Source organism: Pelophylax lessonae (assembly GCF_965119305.1).
Source record: "Pelophylax lessonae genome assembly, chromosome: 8".
NCBI classification, from domain to species: domain Eukaryota; kingdom Metazoa; phylum Chordata; class Amphibia; order Anura; family Ranidae; genus Pelophylax; species Pelophylax lessonae.
In genome coordinates, this window is record NC_138775.1 from 19284358 (window position 1) to 19309631 (window position 25274).

Here is a 25274-nt window from a genome sequence, read left to right on the forward strand (position 1 = left end):
TGTTATACAAGGAGGTTTAGATGCAACAATAAGGCTCCATTCACATATAGGTGTTTCGGATCGCCATTCTGCCCACGATCCCAAACCATTGCAAGTCGCGGGACGCCCGTGCGATTCCCGTGACTTGCAATGGCACCCCAAATGCGGGGCGATTTTGCCGCGATTGTTGGCCGACGAATCACGGTAAAATCGTGCCGTAAAATCGCAGGAAATTTAACGCAAAAGAAGTTCTTGTACGTGTTTGGGGCACAGGAATCACATGGGCGTCACGCGACTTTCAATGGTTCAGGATCACGGGCAGAATCGTGGCAATTCTTCACATGATCCAAAACGCCTATCGGTGAATGGATTTGTTTTACTGAGTTTTGTTATACAAGGAGGTTTAGATGCAACAATTAGGCTCCATTCACATATAGGCGTTTCGGACTGCGGGCAGAATTGCAGCGATTCTGCCCGCGATCCCGAACCATTGCAAGTTGCGGGACGCCCGTGAGATTCCTGAGACTTGCAATGGCACCCCAAACGGAGGGCGATTTCAGCCGATGAATGGCGGTAAAATAGCGCCGTAAAATCGCAGTAAAATCACGCAAAAGAAGTTCTTGTACGTGTTTGGGGCACGGAATCGCACGGGCGTCCCGCGACTTTCAATGGTTCAGGATCGTGGGCAGATCCAGAGAGCCTATAGGTGAATGGAGCCCTAGAAAGTAACATCATAAAGTACGGGTATAAAGATAATTACAGATACGTTGTAATACAATGAATACCATGTAGTTCAAAAATAGGTATAACAAATAAGAAAACTCCTCTTTGAAAAGATCTAGATAGAATCAAAATCTAGTATATCATAAAAAGAAAAAAATAATTCCATCAGAGGGATACATTGTGATTTTGTACATTTTTTCTTTCCTTACTTATTATGTTCAGAACTAAAACATAAAATAAATATTTTTAGTCAGGTAAATCAGTTAATTTGTATGTAAATAAAGTAGATATTTTCTTGTTTATCCAGTATGTGGCCATTTTGCTTCCCGTTCACATTTTCCCAGGCTCTCTTTTGAGACTATGTTGCAAAAAAGTCCATTGCATAGAATAGCTGAAGCTGAACTTTACAGTGACTCCCCCCCCCCCCCGCCCCCTTATAAAGCAGTGTTCAAGGTTTTAAAATACAATGCCTGATAAACAACTTCTGTCGTGCTTTCCATTTAAATAACCCATAGTGCTTTGGTAATCCTTTTTAATGCAATATTTATTTCTGTATATATATATATATATATATATATATATATATATATATATATATATATATATTTTTTTTTTTTATATATATATTTATTTATTTTTTTTCTCTGCTATCAGTAGTGGTGGTGGTTGTTCTATGTCTGTTCTGCTCCTGTGATTAGCTGTCCTTTTTATTTTGGTCCCTCTTTAATTTTCTTTTGCAGCAGTTTTGTTCGACAATTACTGACCACACACTGACCACACGCTATTGCTATTACGTCTACTCATTCTGATACATGTTTTCAGTTACTTTTTCACTTCTGTTTTTATTTTGTGTTGAGTTATTAGTGAACACTTCCAGACCTGATTTTACACTCTATGGCAGAGGTCTCCAAATTGTGGCCCAGGGGGCTAGATGTGGCCCTTTGCTTGCTTGTATATGGTCCTTGAGGCATTATTCCCCCCCTCTGTCAGCAACAGTGGGGCATAGTTCCTGCCACTGACTGGGGCACTAGTCCTCTCACTGACACCAACTATGGCACACTATTCCTCCCACTGATACCAATGATGGGGTACTATTTCTCCCACTGATACCAATGATGGGGCACTGTTCCTCCAACTGACATCAATGATGGGGCACTATTCCTCCTACTGTCACCGATGAGGGGGCACTATTCCTCCTACTGACACCAATGAGAGGGGGCACTATTCCTCCCACTGACACCAATGATGAGGCACTATTCCTCCTACTGACACCAATGATGAGGCACTATTCCTCCTACTGACACCAATGATGGAGCACTATTCCTCCTACTGACACCAACAATGAGACACTATTCCTCCCATTGATATCATTGGCGGGGCACTATTGCTCCCCCTAATACCAATGATGGGGAATTGTTTAATCCAACTGATGCCAGGACATTTTCTCTCCCACTGGCCACAGTCCGGCACCTTAATACCACCAATACCAACGATGGGGCACTATTACTCTCATTGACACCAATGATGGAGCACTATTCTCCCAACTAATACCAAGGATGGGGCATTATTACTCCTACTGACACCAATGATGGAGCACCATTCCTCCCGCTGACACCAATGATGGGGCACTATTCCTCCCATTGACACCAATGATGGAGCACTATTATTCCCATTGACACCAATGATGGAGCACTATTCTCCCAACTAATACTAAGGATGGGGCATTATTACTCAAATTGACACCAACGATGGGGCACTATTCCTCCCAGTGATACCAATGATGGGGCACTATTCTCCCCACTAATACCAATGTTGGGGCACTATTCCTCCCAGTGATACCAATGATGGGGCACTATTCTCCCCACTAATACCAATGATGGGGCACTATTCCTCCCAGTGATACCAATGATGGGGCACTATTCTCCCCACCAATACCAACGATGGGGCACTATATTACTCCTATTGACACCATTGACGGAGCACCATTCCTCCCACTAATTCCATCAATGGAGCACTATTATTCCCACTGATAAAAAATGATGGAGCACTATTACTATTAATTGCCGCTCCGCAATGGTGTGTGTTCCACCTGCGTTTCACCCCACCGGGACTTGCCGTGAGCCGGAAATGATGTCACTAGGATACCTCAATGCATTTCACCGGAAAGGCGTCATCAGGAAGTTATCTATAAATATGTGCAACATATGCAAATAAATAAATAAATAAATAAGTGATTCAAAAGTCCATGTAAAATAATATAATATAATGTAATAATGTCCTTTAGTGCAGTTCCACCATGCCGTGCCTTTAATAATAATAAAGTGCTGGTGCAATCAATCCACACATGAAGGTGCTGATAAGTGCTTTTCCCGTGCTCACCTCAACGTTTGACTAATGTTTTACCATTGAGTCAAACAAAGCTTTTCCCCTCTAAGGATATCATTCAGGAAAAAAATCTCACTCCTCTCCTTCTTCTTTTGGTGAAATCACACTCCACTCTACGGTATATATGGGGAATAAAAAAGACTTTCTAGTGCCCTGCGTAAAATATATTTAATAGGCTTAAAGGTAAACAGTCAGTATACTTACAGACCAGGCACTCAGAGCAATGCGGGCTTGTCAAACGGGCTTTCTTTTGGCACTGCATTGATTTTTTGTGTATGTTGCAGGGGCGTAACTACAGGGGTTGCTGGGGTTGTAGTTGCAACCGGGCCCCATGCTCCAGGAGGCCTGTGCGGCTCCCCTGTACACCTGGATAGGAGGGGAGGGCTGGGGGCAGCATGTAGAGAAATCACTGTCCTCCTTTTTCCTCCTGTAGCTGCAGGAGGAAAATAAAGGAGATTGGTTCCTCTGTATGCTGCCCCCGCCACTCCTCCTATCCAGGTCACTTGTGTTCTGCTGTCTCTGGGCCCCTGTGTGCTTCCCTGGTCTCCCCCCCCCCCCCAACTGTGCTGCCGGCTTCCTCCCTCCCATGGCCATCTTTCTGAATGAGCTTGCTGGGAAGTTGCCAAGGGGCCCCACCTGCCCAGTGACCAAGCCCCAGCCAAGCATTAGTCCTGATTCCCATTTCTGTGTGCATACCCCTTCCGAACTTAGCAGGTGGCAAGCACCAGGGGGTTGGAAGCTGTCATTAGCCTGGCACTGCTGTACCAATAAATATCGCCTTATCGATAATTTGCATTTTTATTCTCGTGGGTGATTGTGTAGGCGGGGCCCCAGTGCACTGTATTGCCCAGGGCCCATTATTGCTCTTAAGATGACACTGTGCTCCCTCTCCTGCCAGCTGCTGCAGGGGATGGGTCACAATAGAGAACCAGGAAGGGATCGGTAAATATGTAATTTACCAGCTCCTTCCTTTTCTGAATAGACAGAGAGAGAGTCTTAAGCTGGCCATACACTAGCCGGAAAATCGTTCGAGCTCATTTTAGAAAAAACGAAAAATCGGCCGTGAGAGCAGACGATCGTGCCAGGGCCGGGACAAGGGGTGGGCAGGAGGGACAGTTGCCCTGGGCACAATGGTTTATTGCAGGGATGGGGGGGCACCTTGACCCTAAACCTAAGGGAAGGGGGGGGCGCTGTTTGGCATCCTTGCCCTGGGTGCTGGGTGACCTTGTCCCGACACTGGATCATGCCATCATGTAATGACCAAATTTCAAATGATAAATTGTTCAATGGACATAAATAAATCCGTTTTTTGTTCAGTTTGTCACATATATCTATTGCAAACAGGTCGGGGGCGAGAAACACATTAACCTTTCAATTTATCGTTCGCTCGGCAGAATTTTCCAAACTGTTCCTTCGATTTTTCGGCTCTGAAAAGTTAAAACCGATTTTCTATTTGTGCCCATTAACTGGACGAAAAATGAACGAATGGACCAAATGACAGATTTTTTAACGATTTTTCGGCTAGTGTATGGCCAGCATAAGTCAGTGACATTGTAAAAAAAAAAAAAATAAAATTATAAAAAATAATACAATTAAAATACCAAAAAATAAAAACTACTGACACCAGTGGGTGAACTTCCAGGATCGCAAAGATCACACTTGACACTGGGCCCTGGCATTCCCCCACCGTGGGGAGGGGCCCCAAGATGGCAGGAAAGGGGCCCACTGCAGAACTTGTGATAGGGTCCCGCTGCAGGACCAAAATAAAGGGCCTCGTAACAAGAGTAAAGGGCCCCAGGATCAGTGGGAAGAGCCCCAGGCTTGAAGGGAAGGGCCCCGGCCAGGCGTCCAGGGGGCTCTTCATGGTTTCTTGCACCGGGACCCTGAAGGTTCTAGTTACGCCTCTGGTATGTTGTACAGTAAACCCCCCTCCATCGCGGGGGTTATGTTCCAGACCCACCCGTGATAAGTGAAAATCCGCAAAATAGAAATACCCCATTTAAATACACCCTAGGCATGTTTTTATAACTTTTATGGTAGTTTTAAAAGCATTTTATGGTCTTTAAAGCGGAGTTCCGGCCACGGGGTCGAAATTTAGCTAAAAATACCCCCGGGACAGTCAGGGCTAGTACATTCCACAATGGCTAGCCTCTGAACTGTCCCGGGTCGCACTTACCTGCAAGAAGAAATACTCACTTATAAAATTTCTTCTCCAGCGTTGCCATCTCAGATGTGGGCAGCTGAAGCCAGCGCGTCCTCTTCTGCGTCCTCTTCCGTGTCCTCTTCTCCCAGAATGCCCTGCACCGGCCCCGCTCGTCACTTCCGGTGCGGCGCGTCATTACTGCACAGCTTCTGGGCATGCCCAGAAGCTGTTTAGCAGGGAATGAGGCGCCTGCACCAGAAGTGACGAGCGGGGCCGGTGCAGGCGCATTGATTCCTGGGAGCGTTCAGCTCCCAAGAATCAATGCAAAGAGGAAGTGACGGCGCGGGCCGCGGCCGCAGAGGGGGGAAGTGGAAGAAAGGTGAGTATATTTTCATCTATAAGAAGATAAGTAAACAAAAAGAAATCGTAACTATCCATTTGTTTTTCAGGTGACCAAGAGCAAGCGGATGGCCCAAAATCGATTATGTCGATTTTGTGGCTGGAACTCCGCTTTAAACACACTTTTAAAACAATAGAAACACATTTAAACGCATAAAAGATATTGAGAGAAAGAGCAATGGAAAACACAAAAATATTGAATTAATAATGAATTAATTAATATAGTAATATTAATAAGTCTTACACACAAAAAAAAAAAATGTGAAATACCGGGACCGCGAAAACTGAACCGCGATATAACGGGGGTTTACTGTATTGTGTTTAGTGAAAAACGCTTTACGCAAGCTGCCATTAGGATTTTTGACCATTCACTGTTACTTATTGGATATTATTGATTGCGCGGATTTATTATTTAGTATTACTAATATGTGTTTTATAACGTATGTAGGGATGATGGCAATCACACTTTCAGCCACCTAGTCACTACCTAAATATGGAATCACAAATGTGAGAAAAGCAGCAGAATGAAGAGAGGAGATTTGTGTGTTTCTGGACTGTCTGTCAGATTTGTTATTTTCTCCTCCAATTAACATCATATATTTTTCCATTCTTTAACAAAATGAAAGGACATTCTGCAGGATCTGAATCTAACGGTGACCCATCATACATCTATGGCGGAGTGGCTGGCGTTGTTCTCCTTCTGGCAGTTATATCAGGAGTTGTATATTATATGTACACCAAACAAGGTGGGTACTACCAGTGACTGGACAACATTTTTCTCATATGACGGTAGGAATTTCTATGTGTCCAATCATACAGGCAGTGGCGGGACAGCGCCCAGGGCAAAGATGGTAAACTGCGCCCCCTTCCCTTAAAGCGGTTGTAAACCCTATAAAAAAAAAAAAAAAAAAAACCTGCAAGACAAAGGCATAATGAGCTAGTATGCATTGCATACTAGCCCATTATGTGTAACTTACCTTAGAACGAAGCCCCGACACGGACCCCCGGACATCGCTGCGGGCGCTGCCATGATCCCTCGCCGTCTCTTCCGGGTTCGGCGGCTCCGGCGCGCTGATTGGCCGGAAGACACGGCTCCGGCGCGATGGTTGGCCGGAGCCGCGATGACGTCACTCCCGCGCATGCGCGCGGGAGTGATTTTTCCGGCAATCTCCGGCAAACATAATTGAAGGTCCCCCCGGACCTTCAGAGCGCATGCGCCGCTCGCGCGAGCGGCTGCATGCACTGTAAATATCTCCTAAACCGTGCCGGTTTAGGAGATATTATTTGTACCTACAGGTAAGCCTTATTATAGGCTTACCTGTAGGTAAAAGTCTCAAAAAGCGGGATACTACCGCTTTAAGGTTAGGGTCAGTGGCGGCTGGTGCTCCATGGGCGGGGGGGCAGCAGACCACACCATACCCCCCCCCCAGACCACACCAGCCCAAGCCCACACACATAACCCCCCCCCCCCTCGGTCACCGGCTCACTCACCCTGGGCACCGGCGGCAGCAGCAGCTTCCCCCTCAGTCTCCTCCATGGGTTTCCCCTGCGTCTCCTCCTCCCTCCTCCTCCTTGGCCAATAGCATGGCTTCTCCTTTCGGGCAATCAGGAAACGGGTCTCAGGACCTGATATTCATTCGCTATTGTCGTACAACTGGGTGGGCTCAGGGCGCAGTGCTCTGCGCCCCAAGCCCACCCTTTTTTGAAGCCTATTAGAGCCTCTGGCTCTAATCAGGTGCTTCAAAATAAAAATAAAAAAAAACCCCATTGGAATCAATGCGTCCGGCGCCCAGCATGTAGATTTTGGGGCCGGACGCATGGATAGGGGGGGTGGCGCCCCTGCACCCCCAATGGATTAGCTGCCACTGGTGGCGGGACAAGGTCATCCAGTGCCCAGGGCAAAGATGGCAAACTGCGCCCCCCCCCCCTTCCCCTAGGGTTAGGGTCAGGGTGTCCAAGTCCCTGCAATAAACCATTGCACCCAGGGCAGCCGACCCTCCTGCCCACCCCTTGTCCTGGCCCTGCATACAGGTGTGGAAGAATGGTGGATGAAGAGAATCCACTGTAGTATATACATTGTCCCTCTATTGAGTTTCCTCCAATCATTGTCCTCCTCAGCACAGGCTGACCTGTTCTTCTGAGGGGTCATTGTAGATATAAGGAGTTCCTGTATTCTTTATAATATATACAGGATATGACAGCTTCTAATGCTCCATGTCATCAGTATAAAGACAAGTAGATGATCACATCAGGGTCATTATAAATATACGGAGGTGTGTTGTCTTCATTCTTTAGTAGTATACACAAGAAATAAGAACATTGTTCCATGTCTTCAATGTATGGACAGGTAGATGGTCACAGAGGGGTTATTATATATATATATATATATATATATATATATATATATATATATATGGGGAGTCTGCAGCAGGGACATGCGGGGAGGTCAGTGGCTGGGGAGGCACTGGCTAGTATCAGAACCAGATACAACCCCCACATCACCATTTAGTAAATAAACCCTGACATCACCATTTAGTGATTTATAGCAAACATATAGAGGTATCAAAAAGTATATTTATTTACATCTACATTAAAAATTAAACATGTGCATGCATATTTGTATGTGTTTTGTTTTATATATACCTAATTGATGGTTATTATGTTTAGCATGTAATGTAAGTTCTTCCCTTTTTTTGGTGCTGTAGAAGCTACGCAGTACAGCGAAACGCGTTGACCTACGGAGGTGACCTCTACCCACAGACACCTCCAGTTCAGGTTTCCAATTGGTATTATTCCTATTGGGGAAGGTGTCAGAATGGGTCTTTTGGGGTCATATTTCTATCATGTTTTTTTATATGCTTTGTTTTCACATGTTTTTATGATGTATCGATGCTAAATAGATGCTATGTGATACATTTTTTTTATGTTCAAATAAATATACTTTTGGATACCTCTATATAGGGATATAGTCTCACATCTATTCCAGTAAAGTCCTCCTGATGCTTCTTTTTTGTTCTTTGCAATTATTTTATATTGTTTTTAAGGTAATTTACTATATTTTAAAAAAACTGTACTCAAGCAGGTGGTTTAACGGACAAATTACTGAAGTTTGAAGTTATAACTTCAAATCAGTAATTTCATAGTAAATAGATAAATAATAAATTATGTTATAACATGTAGCAAAATAATATATTATTTTACTTGATTAACCACTTGCCGACCGCCGCAAGTAGATATACTGCGGCGGTCAGCCCCTCACAGGCAAAGTGACGTATATATACGTCACTAGCCTGTGAGGCTCTGGGGAGCGAGCGCGCCGCCGGAGGGGCGCTCCCGCGCGGTCACGAACCCCCCCCCCGCGCGTGTGATGTCCGCCGGTCACTCGGCGATCGTCGGTGGAGAGGGAGAAAGGCAGACGGCTAGTGTAAACAAGCCGCCTGTCATTCTCCCCTGTGTAGAAACAGTGATTATACGGTTCGACTATGTAGGACCGTTGATCACTGCTCCTACACCTCAAGCCACAGCCAATTACAGTTAGGATCACGCCCCTAGGGACACACATAACCCCTCCCTCTCAAATAAATTTAACCCCTTCACTGCCAGTGTAATTTTACAGTAACAGTGCATATGTATAGCACTGATTACTGTAGAAATGTCACTGGTAACCCCAAAAGTGTCAAAAATATCAGTCAAGGGTCCGATCTGTCCACCGCAATGTCGCAGTACCGCAAAAAAAATCGCAGATCGCCGCCATTACGCGTTAAAAAAAAAAAACAACAATAATGACAAAAATCTTTCCCTTTGTTAGTAAACGCGATAACTTTTGCGCAAACCAATCAAAATACGCTTTTTGCGATTTTTTTTACCAAACATAGGTAGCATAAAACAAATTGGCCGAAAATGTTAAAAAATTTTGATTTTTACATTTTTTTGGGGGGGAATTTCATATAAAAAAATGTGAAAAATATTGTTATTTTTGCAAAATTGACGCTCTTTTTTTGTTTATAGCGCATGATCAAAAAATCGCACTGGTGATCAAATACCACCAAAAGAAAGCTCTGTTTGTGGGGAAAAAAAGGACATCAAATTCGTTTAGGTACAGCGTCGCACGACCGCGCAATTGTCTGTTAAAGTCACGTAGTGCCGAATCACAAAATACCCCCTGGTCAGGAAGGGGGTAAAATCTTCCGGGGATTAAGTGGTTAAAAAAGTACCTTTTCAGCAGCAGCAGATTCTCCCTCTTCTCTGTGTGAGAAAAACATGGGATTATGGGTAAACCTTATACCCATAATCCCATGTTTTTTCCTTAGTTAGGAGGGCCGGGCTGGAAGGGAGCATTTGTCATTTAGACACACCCCCCTTCTATGACACTGCAGTGAGAGGAGAGCCTCCACTGCAGCATTTTTATTGGACAGCTTGGACCAGAGGTGCTTTACCATTGGTCCAAGGCTCCAAGGTGTCCATTGAGCTCAATGCCTCTGACAAGAATTCACTGTGAGCTCTTCCTCTCAGTCTGCTGGAAACAGATTCTGACAGGCTGCGCAAGGAGACCCGCATCTCCGGAACCATAGGTGCTATTTTGATCAGTGGTGGGGTAGGACTTCAGATACCTACTCCCTAACTTTGGGGTCTCTGTGACCCCAGGTTGCTGAACTACGACCCTCGAAGCTCGATTGTTTTTTGTTTTTATGTTCATGACAGGTGAGGCTCTGCCTCCCCTAAATGCACATCCCTGGTCTACATTTTATATAGTATTTACAGGATATAACAGCTTCTCATGTTCTCTGTCTTCAACATAAGTCACAGTGGGGTCACTCATAAATGGGGGGGGTAGGGGGAGTAGGGTTGTATTCTATAGAGTATATACAGGATATAACAGTTTCTCATGTTCCAGGTCCTCTGTATACAGGCAGGTAGGTGGCAACAGAGGGGTTATTGTAGATATATGTATTCTATTTACAAACCCAATTCCAAAAAAATTGGGACACTGTACATATTGTGAGTAAAAAAGGAATGGACTAATTTACAAATCTAATAAACTTATATTTTATTCACAATATAATATAGATAACATATCAAATGTTGAAAGTGAGAAATGTCATGCCAAATATTGGCTCATTTTGGATTTTATGAGAGCTACACATTCCAAAAAAGTTGGGACAGGTAGCAATAAGAGGCCAGAAAAGTTAAATGTACATATAAGGAACAACTGGAAGACCAATTTGCAACTTATTAGGTCAATTGGCAACATAATTGGGTATAAAAAGAGCCTCTCAGAGTGGCAGTGTCTCTCAGAAGTCAAGATGGGCAGAGGATCACCAATTCCTCCAATGCTGCGGTTAAAAATAGTGGAGCAATATCAGAAAGGAGTTTCTCAGAGAAATATTGCAAAGAGTTTGAAGTTATCATCATCTACAGTACATAATATCATCCAAAGATTCAGAGTATCTGGAACAATCTCTGTACGTAAGGGTCAGGGTCGGAAAACCATACTGGATGCCCATGAACTTCGGGCCCCTAGACGGCACTGCATCACATACAGGAATGCTACTGTAATGGGAATCACAACATGGGCTCAGGAATACTTCCAGAAAACATTGTCGGTGAACACAATCCACCGCGCCATTCGCCGTTGCCGACTAAAACTCGATAGGCCAAAAAAGAAGCCATATCTAAACATGATCCAGAAGTGCAGGCGTTTTCTCTGGGCCAAGGCTCATTTACAATGGACTGTGGCAAAGTTGGAAAACTGTTCTGTGGTCAGACGAATCAAAATTTGAAGTTCTTTTTGGAAAACTGGGACGCCATGTTGTCCGGACTAAAGAGGACAAGGACAACCCAAGTTGTTATCAGCGCTCAGTCCAGACGTCGTCTCTTGCAGGGAAGACCTTGCATTTTCCAACATGACAATGCCAGACCACATACTGCATCAATTACAACATCATGGCTGCGTAGAAGAAGGATCCGGGTACTGAAATGGCCAACCTGCAGTCCAGACCTTTCACCCATAGAAAACATTTTGCGCATCATAAAGAGGAAGATGTGACAAAGAAGACCTAAGACAGTTGAGCAAATAAAAACCTGTATTAGACAAGAATGGGACAACATTCCAATTCCTAAACTTCAGCAACTTGTCTCCTCAGTCCCCAGACGTCTGCAGATTGTTATAAAAAGAAGAGGGGATGCCACACAGTGGTAAACATGGCCTTGTCCCAACTTTTTTGAGATGTGTAGATGCCATGAAATTTAAAATCAACGTATTTTTCCCTTAAAATTATACATTTTCTCAGTTTAAACATTTGATATGTGAAAAGAGTGGAATAAATTGCGCTCAACACTTAAAACACAACCAAAAAGTGCTTGTGTGCATAAATATGTGAATAAATGGTTATAAATAAATAAATATACAAAATCCTAAATGTGAAAAAAGTCCTTGGTAAATAAATATCAACAGTCTTTAAAGTGCCCAGTGCAATACAGATCTCTCAGCAATGACTGAATATCACTCCAACTTCAAGTGAGGGACCTCCACCATAAGAGACTTTTCTCCACCCAGTGCTCGGGGTAAATACTTCTTACCAAAGCTGGTGGACCCCTTAATTACAGGGGGTCTAAAGCAGCGTAAATGGTCCACAAATGCCTCCAAGCTATCCTTCAGGTCCCTTGATTTAAGACTCAGCTCGCATAAGGAACTCCAAGTATTTCAGGATATTTGTGGGGAGAAAGATAAGGAAACTCCAATAGTGTAGTATGTTCTGATAATTAGGGTTTATTAATGAAATTGCACTTACTCAAACATTAGATTCAAATGCCTTCATGCAGTAAATGCAGCATGGGTTCGGTGTACGGGACGCTCCTATGCTTCTGCGTATCACCAACCCGGAACTCCACGGTCTCACGTTCCCGACGCACGTTTCGTCAGACGCGCTGACGTCATCAGGGGATCATCACGGGTTGGTGATACGCAGAAGCATAGGAGCGTCCCGTACACCGAACCCATGCTGCATTTACTGCATGAAGGCATTTGAATCTAATGTTTGAGTAAGTGCAATTTCATTAATAAACCCTAATTATCAGAACATACTACACTATTGGAGTTTCCTTATCTTTCTCCCCACAAATATCCTGAAATACTTGGAGTTCCTTATGCGAGCTGAGTCTTAAATCAAGGGACCTGAAGGATAGCTTGGAGGCATTTGTGGACCATTTACGCTGCTTTAGACCCCCTGTAATTAAGGGGTCCACCAGCTTTGGTAAGAAGTATTTACCCCGAGCACTGGGTGGAGAAAAGTCTCTTATGGTGGAGGTCCCTCACTTGAAGTTGGAGTGATATTCAGTCATTGCTGAGAGATCTGTATTGCACTGGGCACTTTAAAGACTGTTGATATTTATTTACCAAGGACTTTTTTCACATTTAGGATTTTGTATATTTATTTATTTATAACCATTTATTCACATATTTATGCACACAAGCACTTTTTGGTTGTGTTTTAAGTGTTGAGCGCAATTTATTCCACTCTTTTCACATTTATGCGTTTTATACGTTTTTATTGCAGCTTGCACTATGGAAGCAATTCCTCTTATATATATTTAATTAATTTATGATAATTTGATTGATTAATTTATTATCGAATATCACCAATTTTGCGCAGTTTCTTTTAGGCCACCAAAATTTTTTTCATAAACATTTGATATGTCATCTATGTTGTATTCTGAATAAAATATTGAAATTTGAAACTTCCACATCATTGCATTCTGTTTTTATTCACAATTTGTACAGTGTCCCAACTTTTTTGGAATCGGGTTTGAAGTATATACAGGATATAACAGCTTCTCACGTTCACTGTCTTCAACATAAGTCACAGCGGGGTCACTAATAAATGGGGGGTAGGGGGAGTAGGGTTGTATTCTATAGAGTATATACAGGATATAACAGTTTCTCATGGTCCAGGTCCTCTGTATACAGGCAGGTAGGTGGCCACAGAGGGGTTATTGTAGATATATGGGGAGGGGGTTGTATTCTATTTAGTATATACAGGATATAACACATTTTAATGCTCCATGTCTTCTGTATACAGAGAGGTAGATAAAGACAATGGGCTCATTGTAGATTACAGTACATGGGGTGGTCCAAGACATTGTGCTGCCTGGGTCCAAGAATAAATGCTACCCCAGCCCCCACCCCCTGCCCCTCCCCCCCCCCAAAAAAAATCATGCCCACCAAAAGGTCCCCCACATCCATTATTTTATATCATGATAATTAAAACTAGAATTGCATTTATGAGGAAGTCAGATTTACATGCAACAGCACCTTGTCTATATGGAAAATTATTTAGGGGCTGCATTGTGTGTGTGGGGGGGGGAGTTAGGTGACTGCTTTGTGAGGGAGGTTATGCGGCTGCTTTGAGGGGTATAGGGACAAAAAAAAAAAAAAAAAAACAGTAATAACTTTAATAAATTTAGAAAATATTATATATATATACAGTGGGTACGGAAAGTATTCAGACCCCCTTAAATTTTTCACTCTTTGTTATATTGCAGCCATTTGGTAAAATCATTTAAGTTCATTCTTCTTCCTCATGAATGTACACATAGCACCCCATACTGACAGAAAAACACAGAATTGTTGACATTGTTGCAGATTTATTAAAAAAGAAAAACTGAAATATCACATGGTCCTAAGTATTCAGACCCTTTGCTCAGTATTTAGTAGAAGCCCCCTTTTGATCTAATACAGCCAGGAGTCTTTTTGGGAAAGATGCAACAAGTCTTTCACGCCTGGATTTGGGGATCCTCTGCCATTCCTCCTTGCAGATCCTCTCCAGTTCTGTCAGGTTGGATGGTAAACGTTGGTGGACAGTCATTTTTAGGTCTCTCCAGAGATGCTCAATTGGGTTTAAGTCAGGGCTCTGGGTGGGCCATTCAAGAACAGTCACGGAGTTGTTGTGAAGCCACTCCTTCGTTATTTTAGCTGTGTGCTTAGGGTCATTGTCTTGTTGGAAGGTAAACCTTTGGCCCAGTCTGAGGTCCAGAGCACTCTGGAGAAGGTTTTTGTCCAGGATATCCCTGTACTTGGCCGCATTCATCTTTCCCTCGATTGCAACCAGTCGTCCTGTCCCTGCAGTTGAAAAACACCCCCACAGCATGATGCTGCCACCACCATGCTTCACTGTTGGGACTGTATTGGACAGGTGATGAGCAGTGCCTGGTTTTCTCCACACATACCGCTTAGAATTAAGGCCAAAAAGTTCTATTTTGGTCTCATCAGACCAGAGAATCTTATTTCTCACCATCTTGGAGTCCTTCAGGTGTTTTTTAGCAAACTCCATGCGGGCTTTCATGTGTCCTACACTGAGGAGAGGCTTCCGTCGGGCCACTCTGCCATAAAGCCCCGACTGGTGGAGGGCTGCAGTGATGGTTGACTTTCTACAACTTTCTCCCATCTCCTGACTGCATCTCTGGAGCTCAGCCACAGTGATCTTTGGGTTCTTCTTTACCTCTCTCACCAAGGCTCTTCTCCCCCGATAGCTCAGTTTGGCCGGACGGCCAGCTCTAGGAAGGGTTCTGGTTGTCCCAAATGTCTTCCATTTGAGGATTATGGAGGCCACTGTGCTCTTAGGAACCTTAAGTGCAGCAGAAATCTTTTTGTAACCTTGGCCAGATCTGTGCCTTGCCACAATTCTGTCTCTGAGCTCTTCAGACAGTTCCTTTGACCTCATGATTCTCATTTGCTCTGACATGCATTGTGATCTGGAAGGTCTTATATAGACAGGTGTGTGGCTTTCCTAATCAAGTCCAATCAGTATAATCAAACACAGCTGGACTCAAATGAAGGTGTAGAACCATCTCAAGGATGATCAGAAGAAATGGAAAGCACCTGAGTTAAATATATGAGTGTCACAGCAAAGGGTCTGAATACTTAGGACCATGTGATATTTCAGTTTTTCTTTTTTAATAAATCTGCAACAATGTCAACAATTCTGTGTTTTTCTGTCAGTATGGGGTGCTATGTGTACATTCATGAGGAAGAAGAATGAACTTAAATGATTTTAGCAAATGGCTGCAATATAACAAAGAGTGAAAAATGTAAGGGGGTCTGAATACTTTCCGTACCCACTGTATATATATATATATATATATATATATATATATATATACTGTTATCTTCTTCCAGACCTCACCACCAGACAGGTGAATCAAACACCCACTTTCTGTCCTCAGTCCTCCTGTCACTCTTGTGTCTGCCGTGGCCACCGCCATAGAAGATCCAGCCTGCCCTGTGTGAGATGGAGTGCGCTGATGTCTGACGTCATTGCGCACACCACAATCACGCGAGGGGCGTTCCCAGGAGGAGAAGCTCCGCCTCCTCATACTCATCAGTTTGCACTACGGACGGCAGTATGAGATGGGAAATGCCACTCGTAACATGCTGCAAACTGACGACACAAAACTGCTGGAAAAAAAATCTTGGGCGTCAATTTGCTGCCCTACTCCAAGTTCTGCCTGGGTCCAATGGACCCAGCGGGACCCATGGTAAGGCCGGCCCTGATTTACAGGATATATCATCTTCTCTTGTTCCATATCATCAATGTACAGACAGGTAGATGGGTCATTGTAGATATGATGGGAGGGGGAGGTCTGTATTTTTTGTAGTATAATGGTGGAAATATCAGCTTCTCATATTCTCATATATTTTCTCTTCTTCACAGCATCTTCCACCCAAAATGTGTAAGTTTGCCTTTCTTCCCGTATTACATGTACAAGAATCTCTGCTGTTGGGTGATTCCCAGCATCCACCCATAACTGACATTTAAAGACTCTAGTGTATATAAAATCAGACCTCCATACATGTGATTTAGGTAATGATGTATTTTTTTGTGTTACAGAGGTCCGATCGTCTACACCGACTTCATGGCACAAAGTAAGAAACTATTTTTTCTGTTAATATATATGAGAAAAGTGTGCTGTTAATGAATGGAGTCATTTCCGGGAATGAATGTTATAATAAATTATCTCATCCAGGAACAAATGTTCAATAACATGTAGATACCCCAACTAGAAATAAAATGTGAAGTATTCCACCCAAACAATAATACAATAATGGTGATCTACACCCGGTACAGAAATCTTTCTTTTGGTGATGATATTTTATAAAGAAATAAATACACTATTATCATTAACCGCTTCCGGACCACCCATCGCATTTTCACTGCGGCAGGGTGGCTCTCCTGCGTGAACTGACGTAGATCTACGTCGGTTGCGCGCCTGCAGCTAGGGGGCGAGTGCACCCTGCCGCCGGCACGCTCCCGCCCCCTCTTGGCAACAGGGAAGCCGATGCACGAGTCAGGTGGCTCTGATTACTGCCTGGCACCCGCGATCGCTTCCCGCTGAGAGAGAACGGTCAGCTGTTTTAAACACAGCTGACCGTTCTTCTCCCTAGAATGATCATAGAGTTCCTGTGATCCTTCTATAAGCCACGCCCCCCCCCCCCCCCCACAGTTAGAATAATTCCCCTAGGCTCACATTTAACCCCTTGATCACCCAAAATGTTAACGTCTTCCCTGCCAGTGTCATTATTACAGTAACAGTGTATATTTTTAGCACTGATTACTGTAGTAACGTCACTGGTCCCCCCAAAAGTGTCAAGAATGTCAGTTAGGGGTCCAATCTGTCCGCCACAATGTCGCAGTCCTGCTAAAAAATGCAGATCCCCACCATTACTAGTTTAAAAAAAAAATGACATAAATATTTCCCGTAGTTAGTAGACGCGATAACTTTTGCGCAAACCAATCAAAATACGCTTATTGTGATTTTTTTTTTTACCAAAAATTTGTAGCAGAAAACAAATTGGCCTAAATGTTAAAAAATTTAGATTTTTACATTTTTTTGGAAATGTTATATAGCAGAAAGTGAAAAATATTGTTTTTTTTTTTTTCAGAATTGTCGCTCTTTTTTTGTTTATAGCGCAAAAAATAAAAATCGCATCGTTGATCATCAAATACCACAAAAAGAAAGCTCTATTTGTGGGGAAAAAAATATTTTTTTTTAGGTACAGCGCCGCACGACCGCACAATTGCAGTGCCGAATCGCAAAATATGGCCTGGTCATTACGGGGGAAAATCTTCTGGTCCAGAAGTGGTTAAGGCTGGGTTCAAACTTAACACAGATGCGGCTCACAGTTGGGGTCTGATGCGTCCCTGTTCTCCATTTCAGGGATGAATCAGGCCCGAACTTTTGCCTGAATTCAGACCTGAAATGGAGCCAAAGACACACAGGACCCCTGTGCAATCCGCTCCACAGCAGCCATGGAGATGTGTGAACCGGGTCCATTGAGAGCCGGGCACACTCTTCTGTCATGCGAATTGGATGCAGAAAACTCACATCCAATTCGCACTAGTGTGAACCCAGCCTAATGATATTTGAATTCTCTGAAGGAAGATGAATATAATGTTCTGTGATCTGAAAAATTTCCCAGCTCCATATTGACTGCTTTTTCATAAATACTTAATTTTTCAACAATTTCAATGGATGACTTCACCATGTCCTCCTTTTCTTTGTTAGGATCCACGAACGCAACTTACAGCAGATCCACACCACAGGAACAGCCGGTAAGATTTTTTGTTTTATTGAAGGCTCATTGTTGGTTGGTATCATCATCATCATCATGGTCATGATCTCACAGATGTTGGATGACATGTTGCAGAAATGAAGCCTCAGTGTGGGTTGGTTTTAGTTTCATCATTGTTGGAAGCCATGTTGCATTATTGAAGCCTCTGTGTTGGTCAGTATAATCATTATGTTCAGGATCTCACAAATGTTGGATGGATTGCTGTATTGAAGCCTCATTGTTGGTTGGTATTATCATGATCACGGTGAGGATCTCACAGATGTTGCAGGAATGAAGCCTCTGTGTGGGTTGGTATTAGCATCTTCACTGTTAAATATCAAGTAGAGGTATCGAAGCCCCGGTGTTGGTTGGTATTATCGTCATGGTCAGAATCTCACATATGTTGGATGCCATGTTGAGGTAATGCAGCTTCAGTGATGGTTCTTGTTGGTTTTATCATGGTCAGGATCTCAAAGATGATGGACGCCATATTGGAAAAAGAAAAATGGCCATGTTGCTGTATTGAAGCCTCAGTATTGGTTGGTATTATCACTATCATGCTTTGAAGCCTCATTATTATTTATTATTATTATCATCATGATCAGGATCTCAGAGATGTGGGATGCCATGTTGAAGTATGGAAGCCTCATTGTTGGTTGGTATTATCAATCTCAGGAAGGATCTCAGAGATGTTAAATTTCATGTTCCTCTATAGAAGCCTCTGTGTTGATATTAACATGGTCAGGATCTCAGAGATGTTGGATGCCATGTTTTTATATCAAAGCTTCAGTGTTGCTTGATATTATATTCATCCTGGTCAGGATCTCACAGATGCTGCATGCCATGTTGCTGTATTAAAGGTACCGGGCCCACTGTGCTTGGGGCAGCTGGTACTGACGGCAAGTCTTTTCAAACGACAGTAGGTACACATCAATGTCACTGTCCTTTTCCATAACTGGAAATTTGGCTGCCGGGTTCACAAGCAGAGAGGTGTCCTTGTGCTCTAGGGATCCGAGGTTCTGAGCCTGTGGCTGCGGCGGGAGCTTAGCCATCTCCAGGTTGTGCCGACATTCAGCCTCCCTCTCAGCCTGGCGTTCTGAAGCCTCTCTCTTAGCCCGGCGTTCCATAGCCTCTCTCTCAGCCTGGTGTTCCGCTCTCTCAGCCTCTCTCGCAGCCTGGCGTTCCGCAGCCTCTCGCTCGGCCTGGCGTTCCAGAAACTGCAGGTACGCCGTAGGATCCACCGCCTTGATATGTTGTAGTGTTTCCCGCATTTGAGGAGAGTCTATGCTGGTTGCAAGCAAGCTGGGGCTGGTCTGCTCATGCTGTGGCTGGGGGGTGACGTCCAGTGATACCCCAGTGTCAGTCTCTGCTGGCCCATCCTGCGAGGCTGTTCCCGAATGACTGGGTTTTGAAGTAACGGAAGCCTCCTCCTCTGGTTCCGTCAGATTTTGGCTTGCCTGGATATCATACTCCTGCAGGGCATGAATCATTACTTCACGACTTTTGCAACTGACGTCAAGTCCTCGTGATGTGCACTCCGTACTAAGTTCATTTTTTTTCATTTACTTATATTCCGATAAACCAGGCATGTTTGCAAGCAGAAAAGATAGAACAGAAAGCAAAGCTTCAGTGATGGTTCTTGTTGGATTTATCATGGTCAGGATCTCAAAGATGATGGACGCCATATTGGAAAAAGAAAAATGGCCATGTTGCTGTATTGAAGCCTCAGTATTGGTTGGTATTATCACTATCATGTTTTGAAGCCTCAGTATTATTTATTATTATCATCATCATGATCAGGATCTCAGAGATGTGGGATGCCATGTTGAAGTATGGAAGCCTCATTGTTGGTTGGTATTATCAATCTCAGGAAGGATCTCAGAGATGTTAAATTTCATGTTCCTCTATTGAAGCCTCTGTGTTGATATTAAGATGGTCAGGATCTCAGAGATGTTGGATGCCATGTTTTTGTATCAAAGCGTCAGTGTTACTTGATACCAGTGGCGGCCGGCCCATAGGGGGCGCAGGGGCGCCGCCCCCCCCCAAAAAAAAAGAAAAAGAAAAAAAAAAGATTTAAAAAAAAAAAAAAAAAAAAAAATTTTTGCCCACAAGGGGCGCCCGTCTCATTGGTGCCTATGGGGGTGGGGTTTTCCACCCGCAGAGGCGCCGATAGACGGCCTTCTGGGGCGTAACTGTAGCGCAGAGCTCTGCGCTCCACCACCCCTCTTTCGGCGTCCGCCGCATTGGTGCCGATGGGGGGTGGGGTTTTCCACCAGCAGAGGCGCCAATTGGCGGCCTTCTGGGGCGTAACTGTAGCGCAGAAAAATGCGCTACACCACCCCCTTTTGTGATGTCTTGGATCATGATTGGTCCAGACTCCAGCCTGGACCAATCATGATTCAGGACATCCATGGTGACCTCGTTGGGGGCGGTGCCGGTGCGTGCATCAGTCACTCACCGTCACCGCCCGGTCACTTTCCCGCCGCAGCCCGCGAAGAAGAGGAGTCGCGAGGAGGGGAGAAGCCGCCGCCAGGAGCCGAGCAGAAGAGGACGGACATCAGAGTCGCGAGGAGGGGAGAAGCCGCCGCCGGGAGCCGAGCCGTCGCCAGGTAAGTGCCTATTCCACCACCTGCGCCATGCCTGTGCCATGCCTATTCCACCACCTGTGCCATGACCTTACCATCACCTGTGCCATGCCTGTACCATCTGTGCCATGCCTATTCCACCACCTGTGCCATGCCTGTACCATCTGTGCCATGCCTATTCCACCACCTGTGCCATGACCTTACCATCACCTGTGCCATGCCTGTACCATCTGTGCCATGCCTATTCCACCACCTGTGCCATGACCTTACCATCACCTGTGCCATGCCTGTACCATCTGTGCCATGCCTATTCCACCACCTGCGCCATGCCTGTGCCATGCCCATTCCACCACCAGCGCCATGCCTGTGCCATGCCTATTCCACCACCTGCGCCATGCCTGTGCCATGCCTATTCCACCACCTGCGCCATGCCTGTACCATCTGTGCCATGCCTATTCCACCACCTGTGCCATGACCTTACCATCACCTGTGCCATGACCTTACCATCACCTGTGCCATGCCTGTACCATCTGTGCCATGCCTATTCCACCACCTGTGCCATGCCTGTGCCATGCCTATTCCACCACCTGCGCCATGCCTGTGCCATGCCTATTCCACCACCTGCGCCATGCCTGTGCCATGCCTATTCCACCACCTGCGCCATGCCTGTACCATCTGTGCCATGCCTATTCCACCACCTGTGCCATGACCTTACCACCACCTGTGCTATGACCTTACCATCACCTGTGCCATGCCTGTACCATCTGTGCCATGCCTATTTCACCACCTGTGCCATGCCTGTACCATCTGTGCCATGCCTATTCCACCACCTGCGCCATGCCTGTGCCATGCCCATTCCACCACCAGCGCCATGCCTGTGCCATGCCTATTCCACCACCTGCGCCATGCCTATTCCACCACCTGCGCCATGCCTGTACCATCTGTGCCATGCCTATTCCACCACCTGTGCCATGACCTTACCATCACCTGTGCCATGACCTTACCATCACCTGTGCCATGCCTGTACCATCTGTGCCATGCCTATTCCACCACCTGCGCCATGCCTGTGCCATGCCTATTCCACCACCTGCGCCATGCCTGTGCCATGCCTATTCCACCACCTGCGCCATGCCTGTGCCATGCCTATTCCACCACCTGCGCCATGCCTGTACCATCTGTGCCATGCCTATTCCACCACCTGTGCCATGACCTTACCACCACCTGTGCCATGACCTTACCATCACCTGTGCCATGACCTTACCATCACCTGTGCCATGCCTGTACCATCTGTGCCATGCCTATTTCACCACCTGTGCCATGCCTGTACCATCTGTGCCATGCCTATTCCACCACCTGCGCCATGCCTGTGCCATGCCCATTCAACCACCAGCCCCATGCCTGTGCCATGCCTATTCCACCACCTGCGCCATGCCTGTGCCATGCCTATTCCACCACCTGCGCCATGCCTGTACCATCTGTGCCATGCCTATTCCACCACCTGTGCCATGACCTTACCATCACCTGTGCCATGACCTTACCATCACCTGTGCCATGCCTGTACCATCTGTGCCATGCCTATTCCACCACCTGCGCCATGCCTGTGCCATGCCTATTCCACCACCTGCGCCATGCCTGTGCCATGCCTATTCCACCACCTGCGCCATGCCTGTACCATCTGTGCCATGCCTATTCCACCACCTGTGCTATGACCTTACCACCACCTGTGCCATGACCTTACCATCACCTGTGCCATGACCTTACCATCACCTGTGCCATGCCTGTACCATCTGTGCCATGCCTATTCCACCACCTGTGCCATGCCTGTACCATCTGTGCCATGCCTATTCCACCACCTGTGCCATGCCTGTGCCATGCCCATTCCACCACCAGCGCCATGCCTGTGCCATGCCTATTCCACCACCTGCGCCATGCCTGTGCCATGCCTATTCCACCACCTGCGCCATGCCTGTACCATCTGTGCCATGCCTATTCCACCACCTGTGCCATGACCTTACCATCACCTGTGCCATGACCTTACCATCACCTGTGCCATGCCTGTACCATCTGTGCCATGCCTATTCCACCACCTGCGCCATGCCTGTGCCATGCCTATTCCACCACCTGCGCCATGCCTGTACCATCTGTGCCATGCCTATTCCACCACCTGTGCCATGACCTTACCACCACCTGTGCCATGACCTTACCATCACCTGTGCCATGACCTTACCATCACCTGTGCCATGCCTGTACCATCTGTGCCACGCCTATTCCACCACCTGTGCCATGCCTGTACCATCTGTGCCATGCCTATTCCACCACCTGCGCCATGCCTGTGCCATGCCCATTCCACCACCAGCGCCATGCCTGTGCCATGCCTATTCCACCACCTGCGCCATGCCTGTGCCATGCCTATTCCACCACCTGTGCCATGACCTTACCATCACCTGTGCCATGCCTATTCCATCACCTGTGCCATGCCTGTACCATCTGTGCCATGCCTATTCCATCACCTGCGCCATGCCTGTACCATCTGCGCCATGCCTATTCCACCACCTGTGCCATGCCTGTACCATCTGTGCCATGCCTATTCCACCACCTGCGCCATGCCTGTGCCATGCCTATTCCACCACCTGCGCCATGCCTGTACCATCTGTGCCATGCCTATTCCATCACCTGTGCCAAGCCTGTGCCATGCCTATTCCACCACCTGTGCCATGCCTGTACCATCTGTGCCATGCCTATTCCACCACCTGCGCCATGCCTGTGCCATGCCTATTCCACCACCTGCGCCATGCCTGTACCATCTGTGCCATGCCTATTACATCACCTGTGCCATGCCTGTGCCATGCCTATTCCACCACCTGCGCCATGCCTGTACCATCTGTGCCATGCCTATTCCACCACCTGTGCCATGACCTTACCATCACCTGTGCCATGACCTTACCATCACCTGTGCCATGCCTGTACCATCTGTGCCATGCCTATTCCATCACCTGCGCCATGCCTGTACCATCTGCGGCATGCCTATTCCATCACCTGTGCCATGCCTATTCCATCACCTGTGCCATGCCTATTCAATCACCTGCGCCATGCCTGTACCATCTGTGCCATGCCTATTCCACCACCTGTGCCATGACCTTACCATCACCTGTGCCATGCCTATTCCATCACCTGTGCCATGCCTGTAACATCTGTGCCATGCCTATTCCATCACCTGAGCCATGCCTGTACCATCTGCGGCATGCCTATTCCACCACCTGTGCCATGCCTGTACCATCTGTGCCATGCCTATTCCACCACCTGCGCCATGCCTGTGCCATGCCTATTCCACCACCTGCGCCATGCCTGTACCATCTGTGCCATGCCTATTCCATCACCTGTGCCATGCCTATTCCACCACCTGCGCCATGCCTGTACCATCTGTGCCATGCCTATTCCATCACCTGTGCCATGCCTATTCCACCACCTGCGCCATGCCTGTACCATCTGTGCCATGCCTATTCCACCACCTGTGCCATGACCTTACCATCACCTGTGCCATGCCTGTACCATCTGTGCCATGCCTATTCCACCACCTGCGCCATGCCTATTCCACCACCTGTGCCATGGCCTTACCATCACCTGTGCCATGCCTATTCCATCACCTGCGCCATGCCTGTACCATCTGTGCCATGCCTATTCCACCACCTGTGCCATGACCTTACCATCACCTGTGCCATGCCTGTACCATCTGTGCCATGCCTATTCCACCACCTGCGCCATGCCTATTCCACCACCTGTGCCATGACCTTACCATCACCTGTGCCATGCCTATTCCATCACCTGCGCCATGCCTGTACCATCTGTGCCATGCCTATTCCACCACCTGTGCCATGACCTTACCATCACCTGTGCCATGCCTATTCCATCACCTGTGCCATGCCTATTCCACCACCTGTGCCATGACCTTACCATCACCTGTGCCATGCCTATTCCATCACCTGTGCCATGCCTATTCCATCACCTGCGCCATGCCTGTACCATCTGTGCCATGCCAATTCCACCACCTGTGCCATGACCTTACCATCACCTGTGCCATGCCTATTCCATCACCTGTGCCATGCCTGTACCATCTGTTCCATGCCTATTCCATCACCTGCGCCATGCCTGTACCATCTGTGCCATGCCTATTCCACCACCTGTGCCATGACCTTACCATCACCTGTGCCATGCCTATTCCATCACCTGTGCCATGCCTGTACCATCTGTTCCATGCCTATTCCATCACCTGTGCCATGCCTGTACCATCTGTTCCATGCCTATTCCATCACCTGCGCCATGCCTGTACCATCTGTGCCATGCCTATTCCACCACCTGTGCCATGCCTGTACCATCTGTGCCATGCCTATTCCATCACCTGTGCCATGCCTATACCATCTGTGCCATGCCTATTCCACCACCTGCGCCATGCCTG

General features: G+C 46.3%; 1 protein-coding gene across 1 annotated transcript in view; it reads left to right on the forward strand.

Moving 5' to 3' along the window:
- Window positions 1-6248: 6248 nt before the first annotated feature.
- LOC309562125 (uncharacterized protein) overlaps window positions 6249-25274 on the forward strand; it is a gene marked incomplete at its 5' end in the record, with an annotated part of 86092 nt that continues 67066 nt past the window's right edge. Inside the window, one exon of the mRNA XM_082266255.1 lies at window positions 6249-6375. Coding sequence (XP_082122381.1) covers window positions 6249-6375 — 127 coding nt within the window. The remainder of the gene's footprint in view (window positions 6376-25274) is intronic.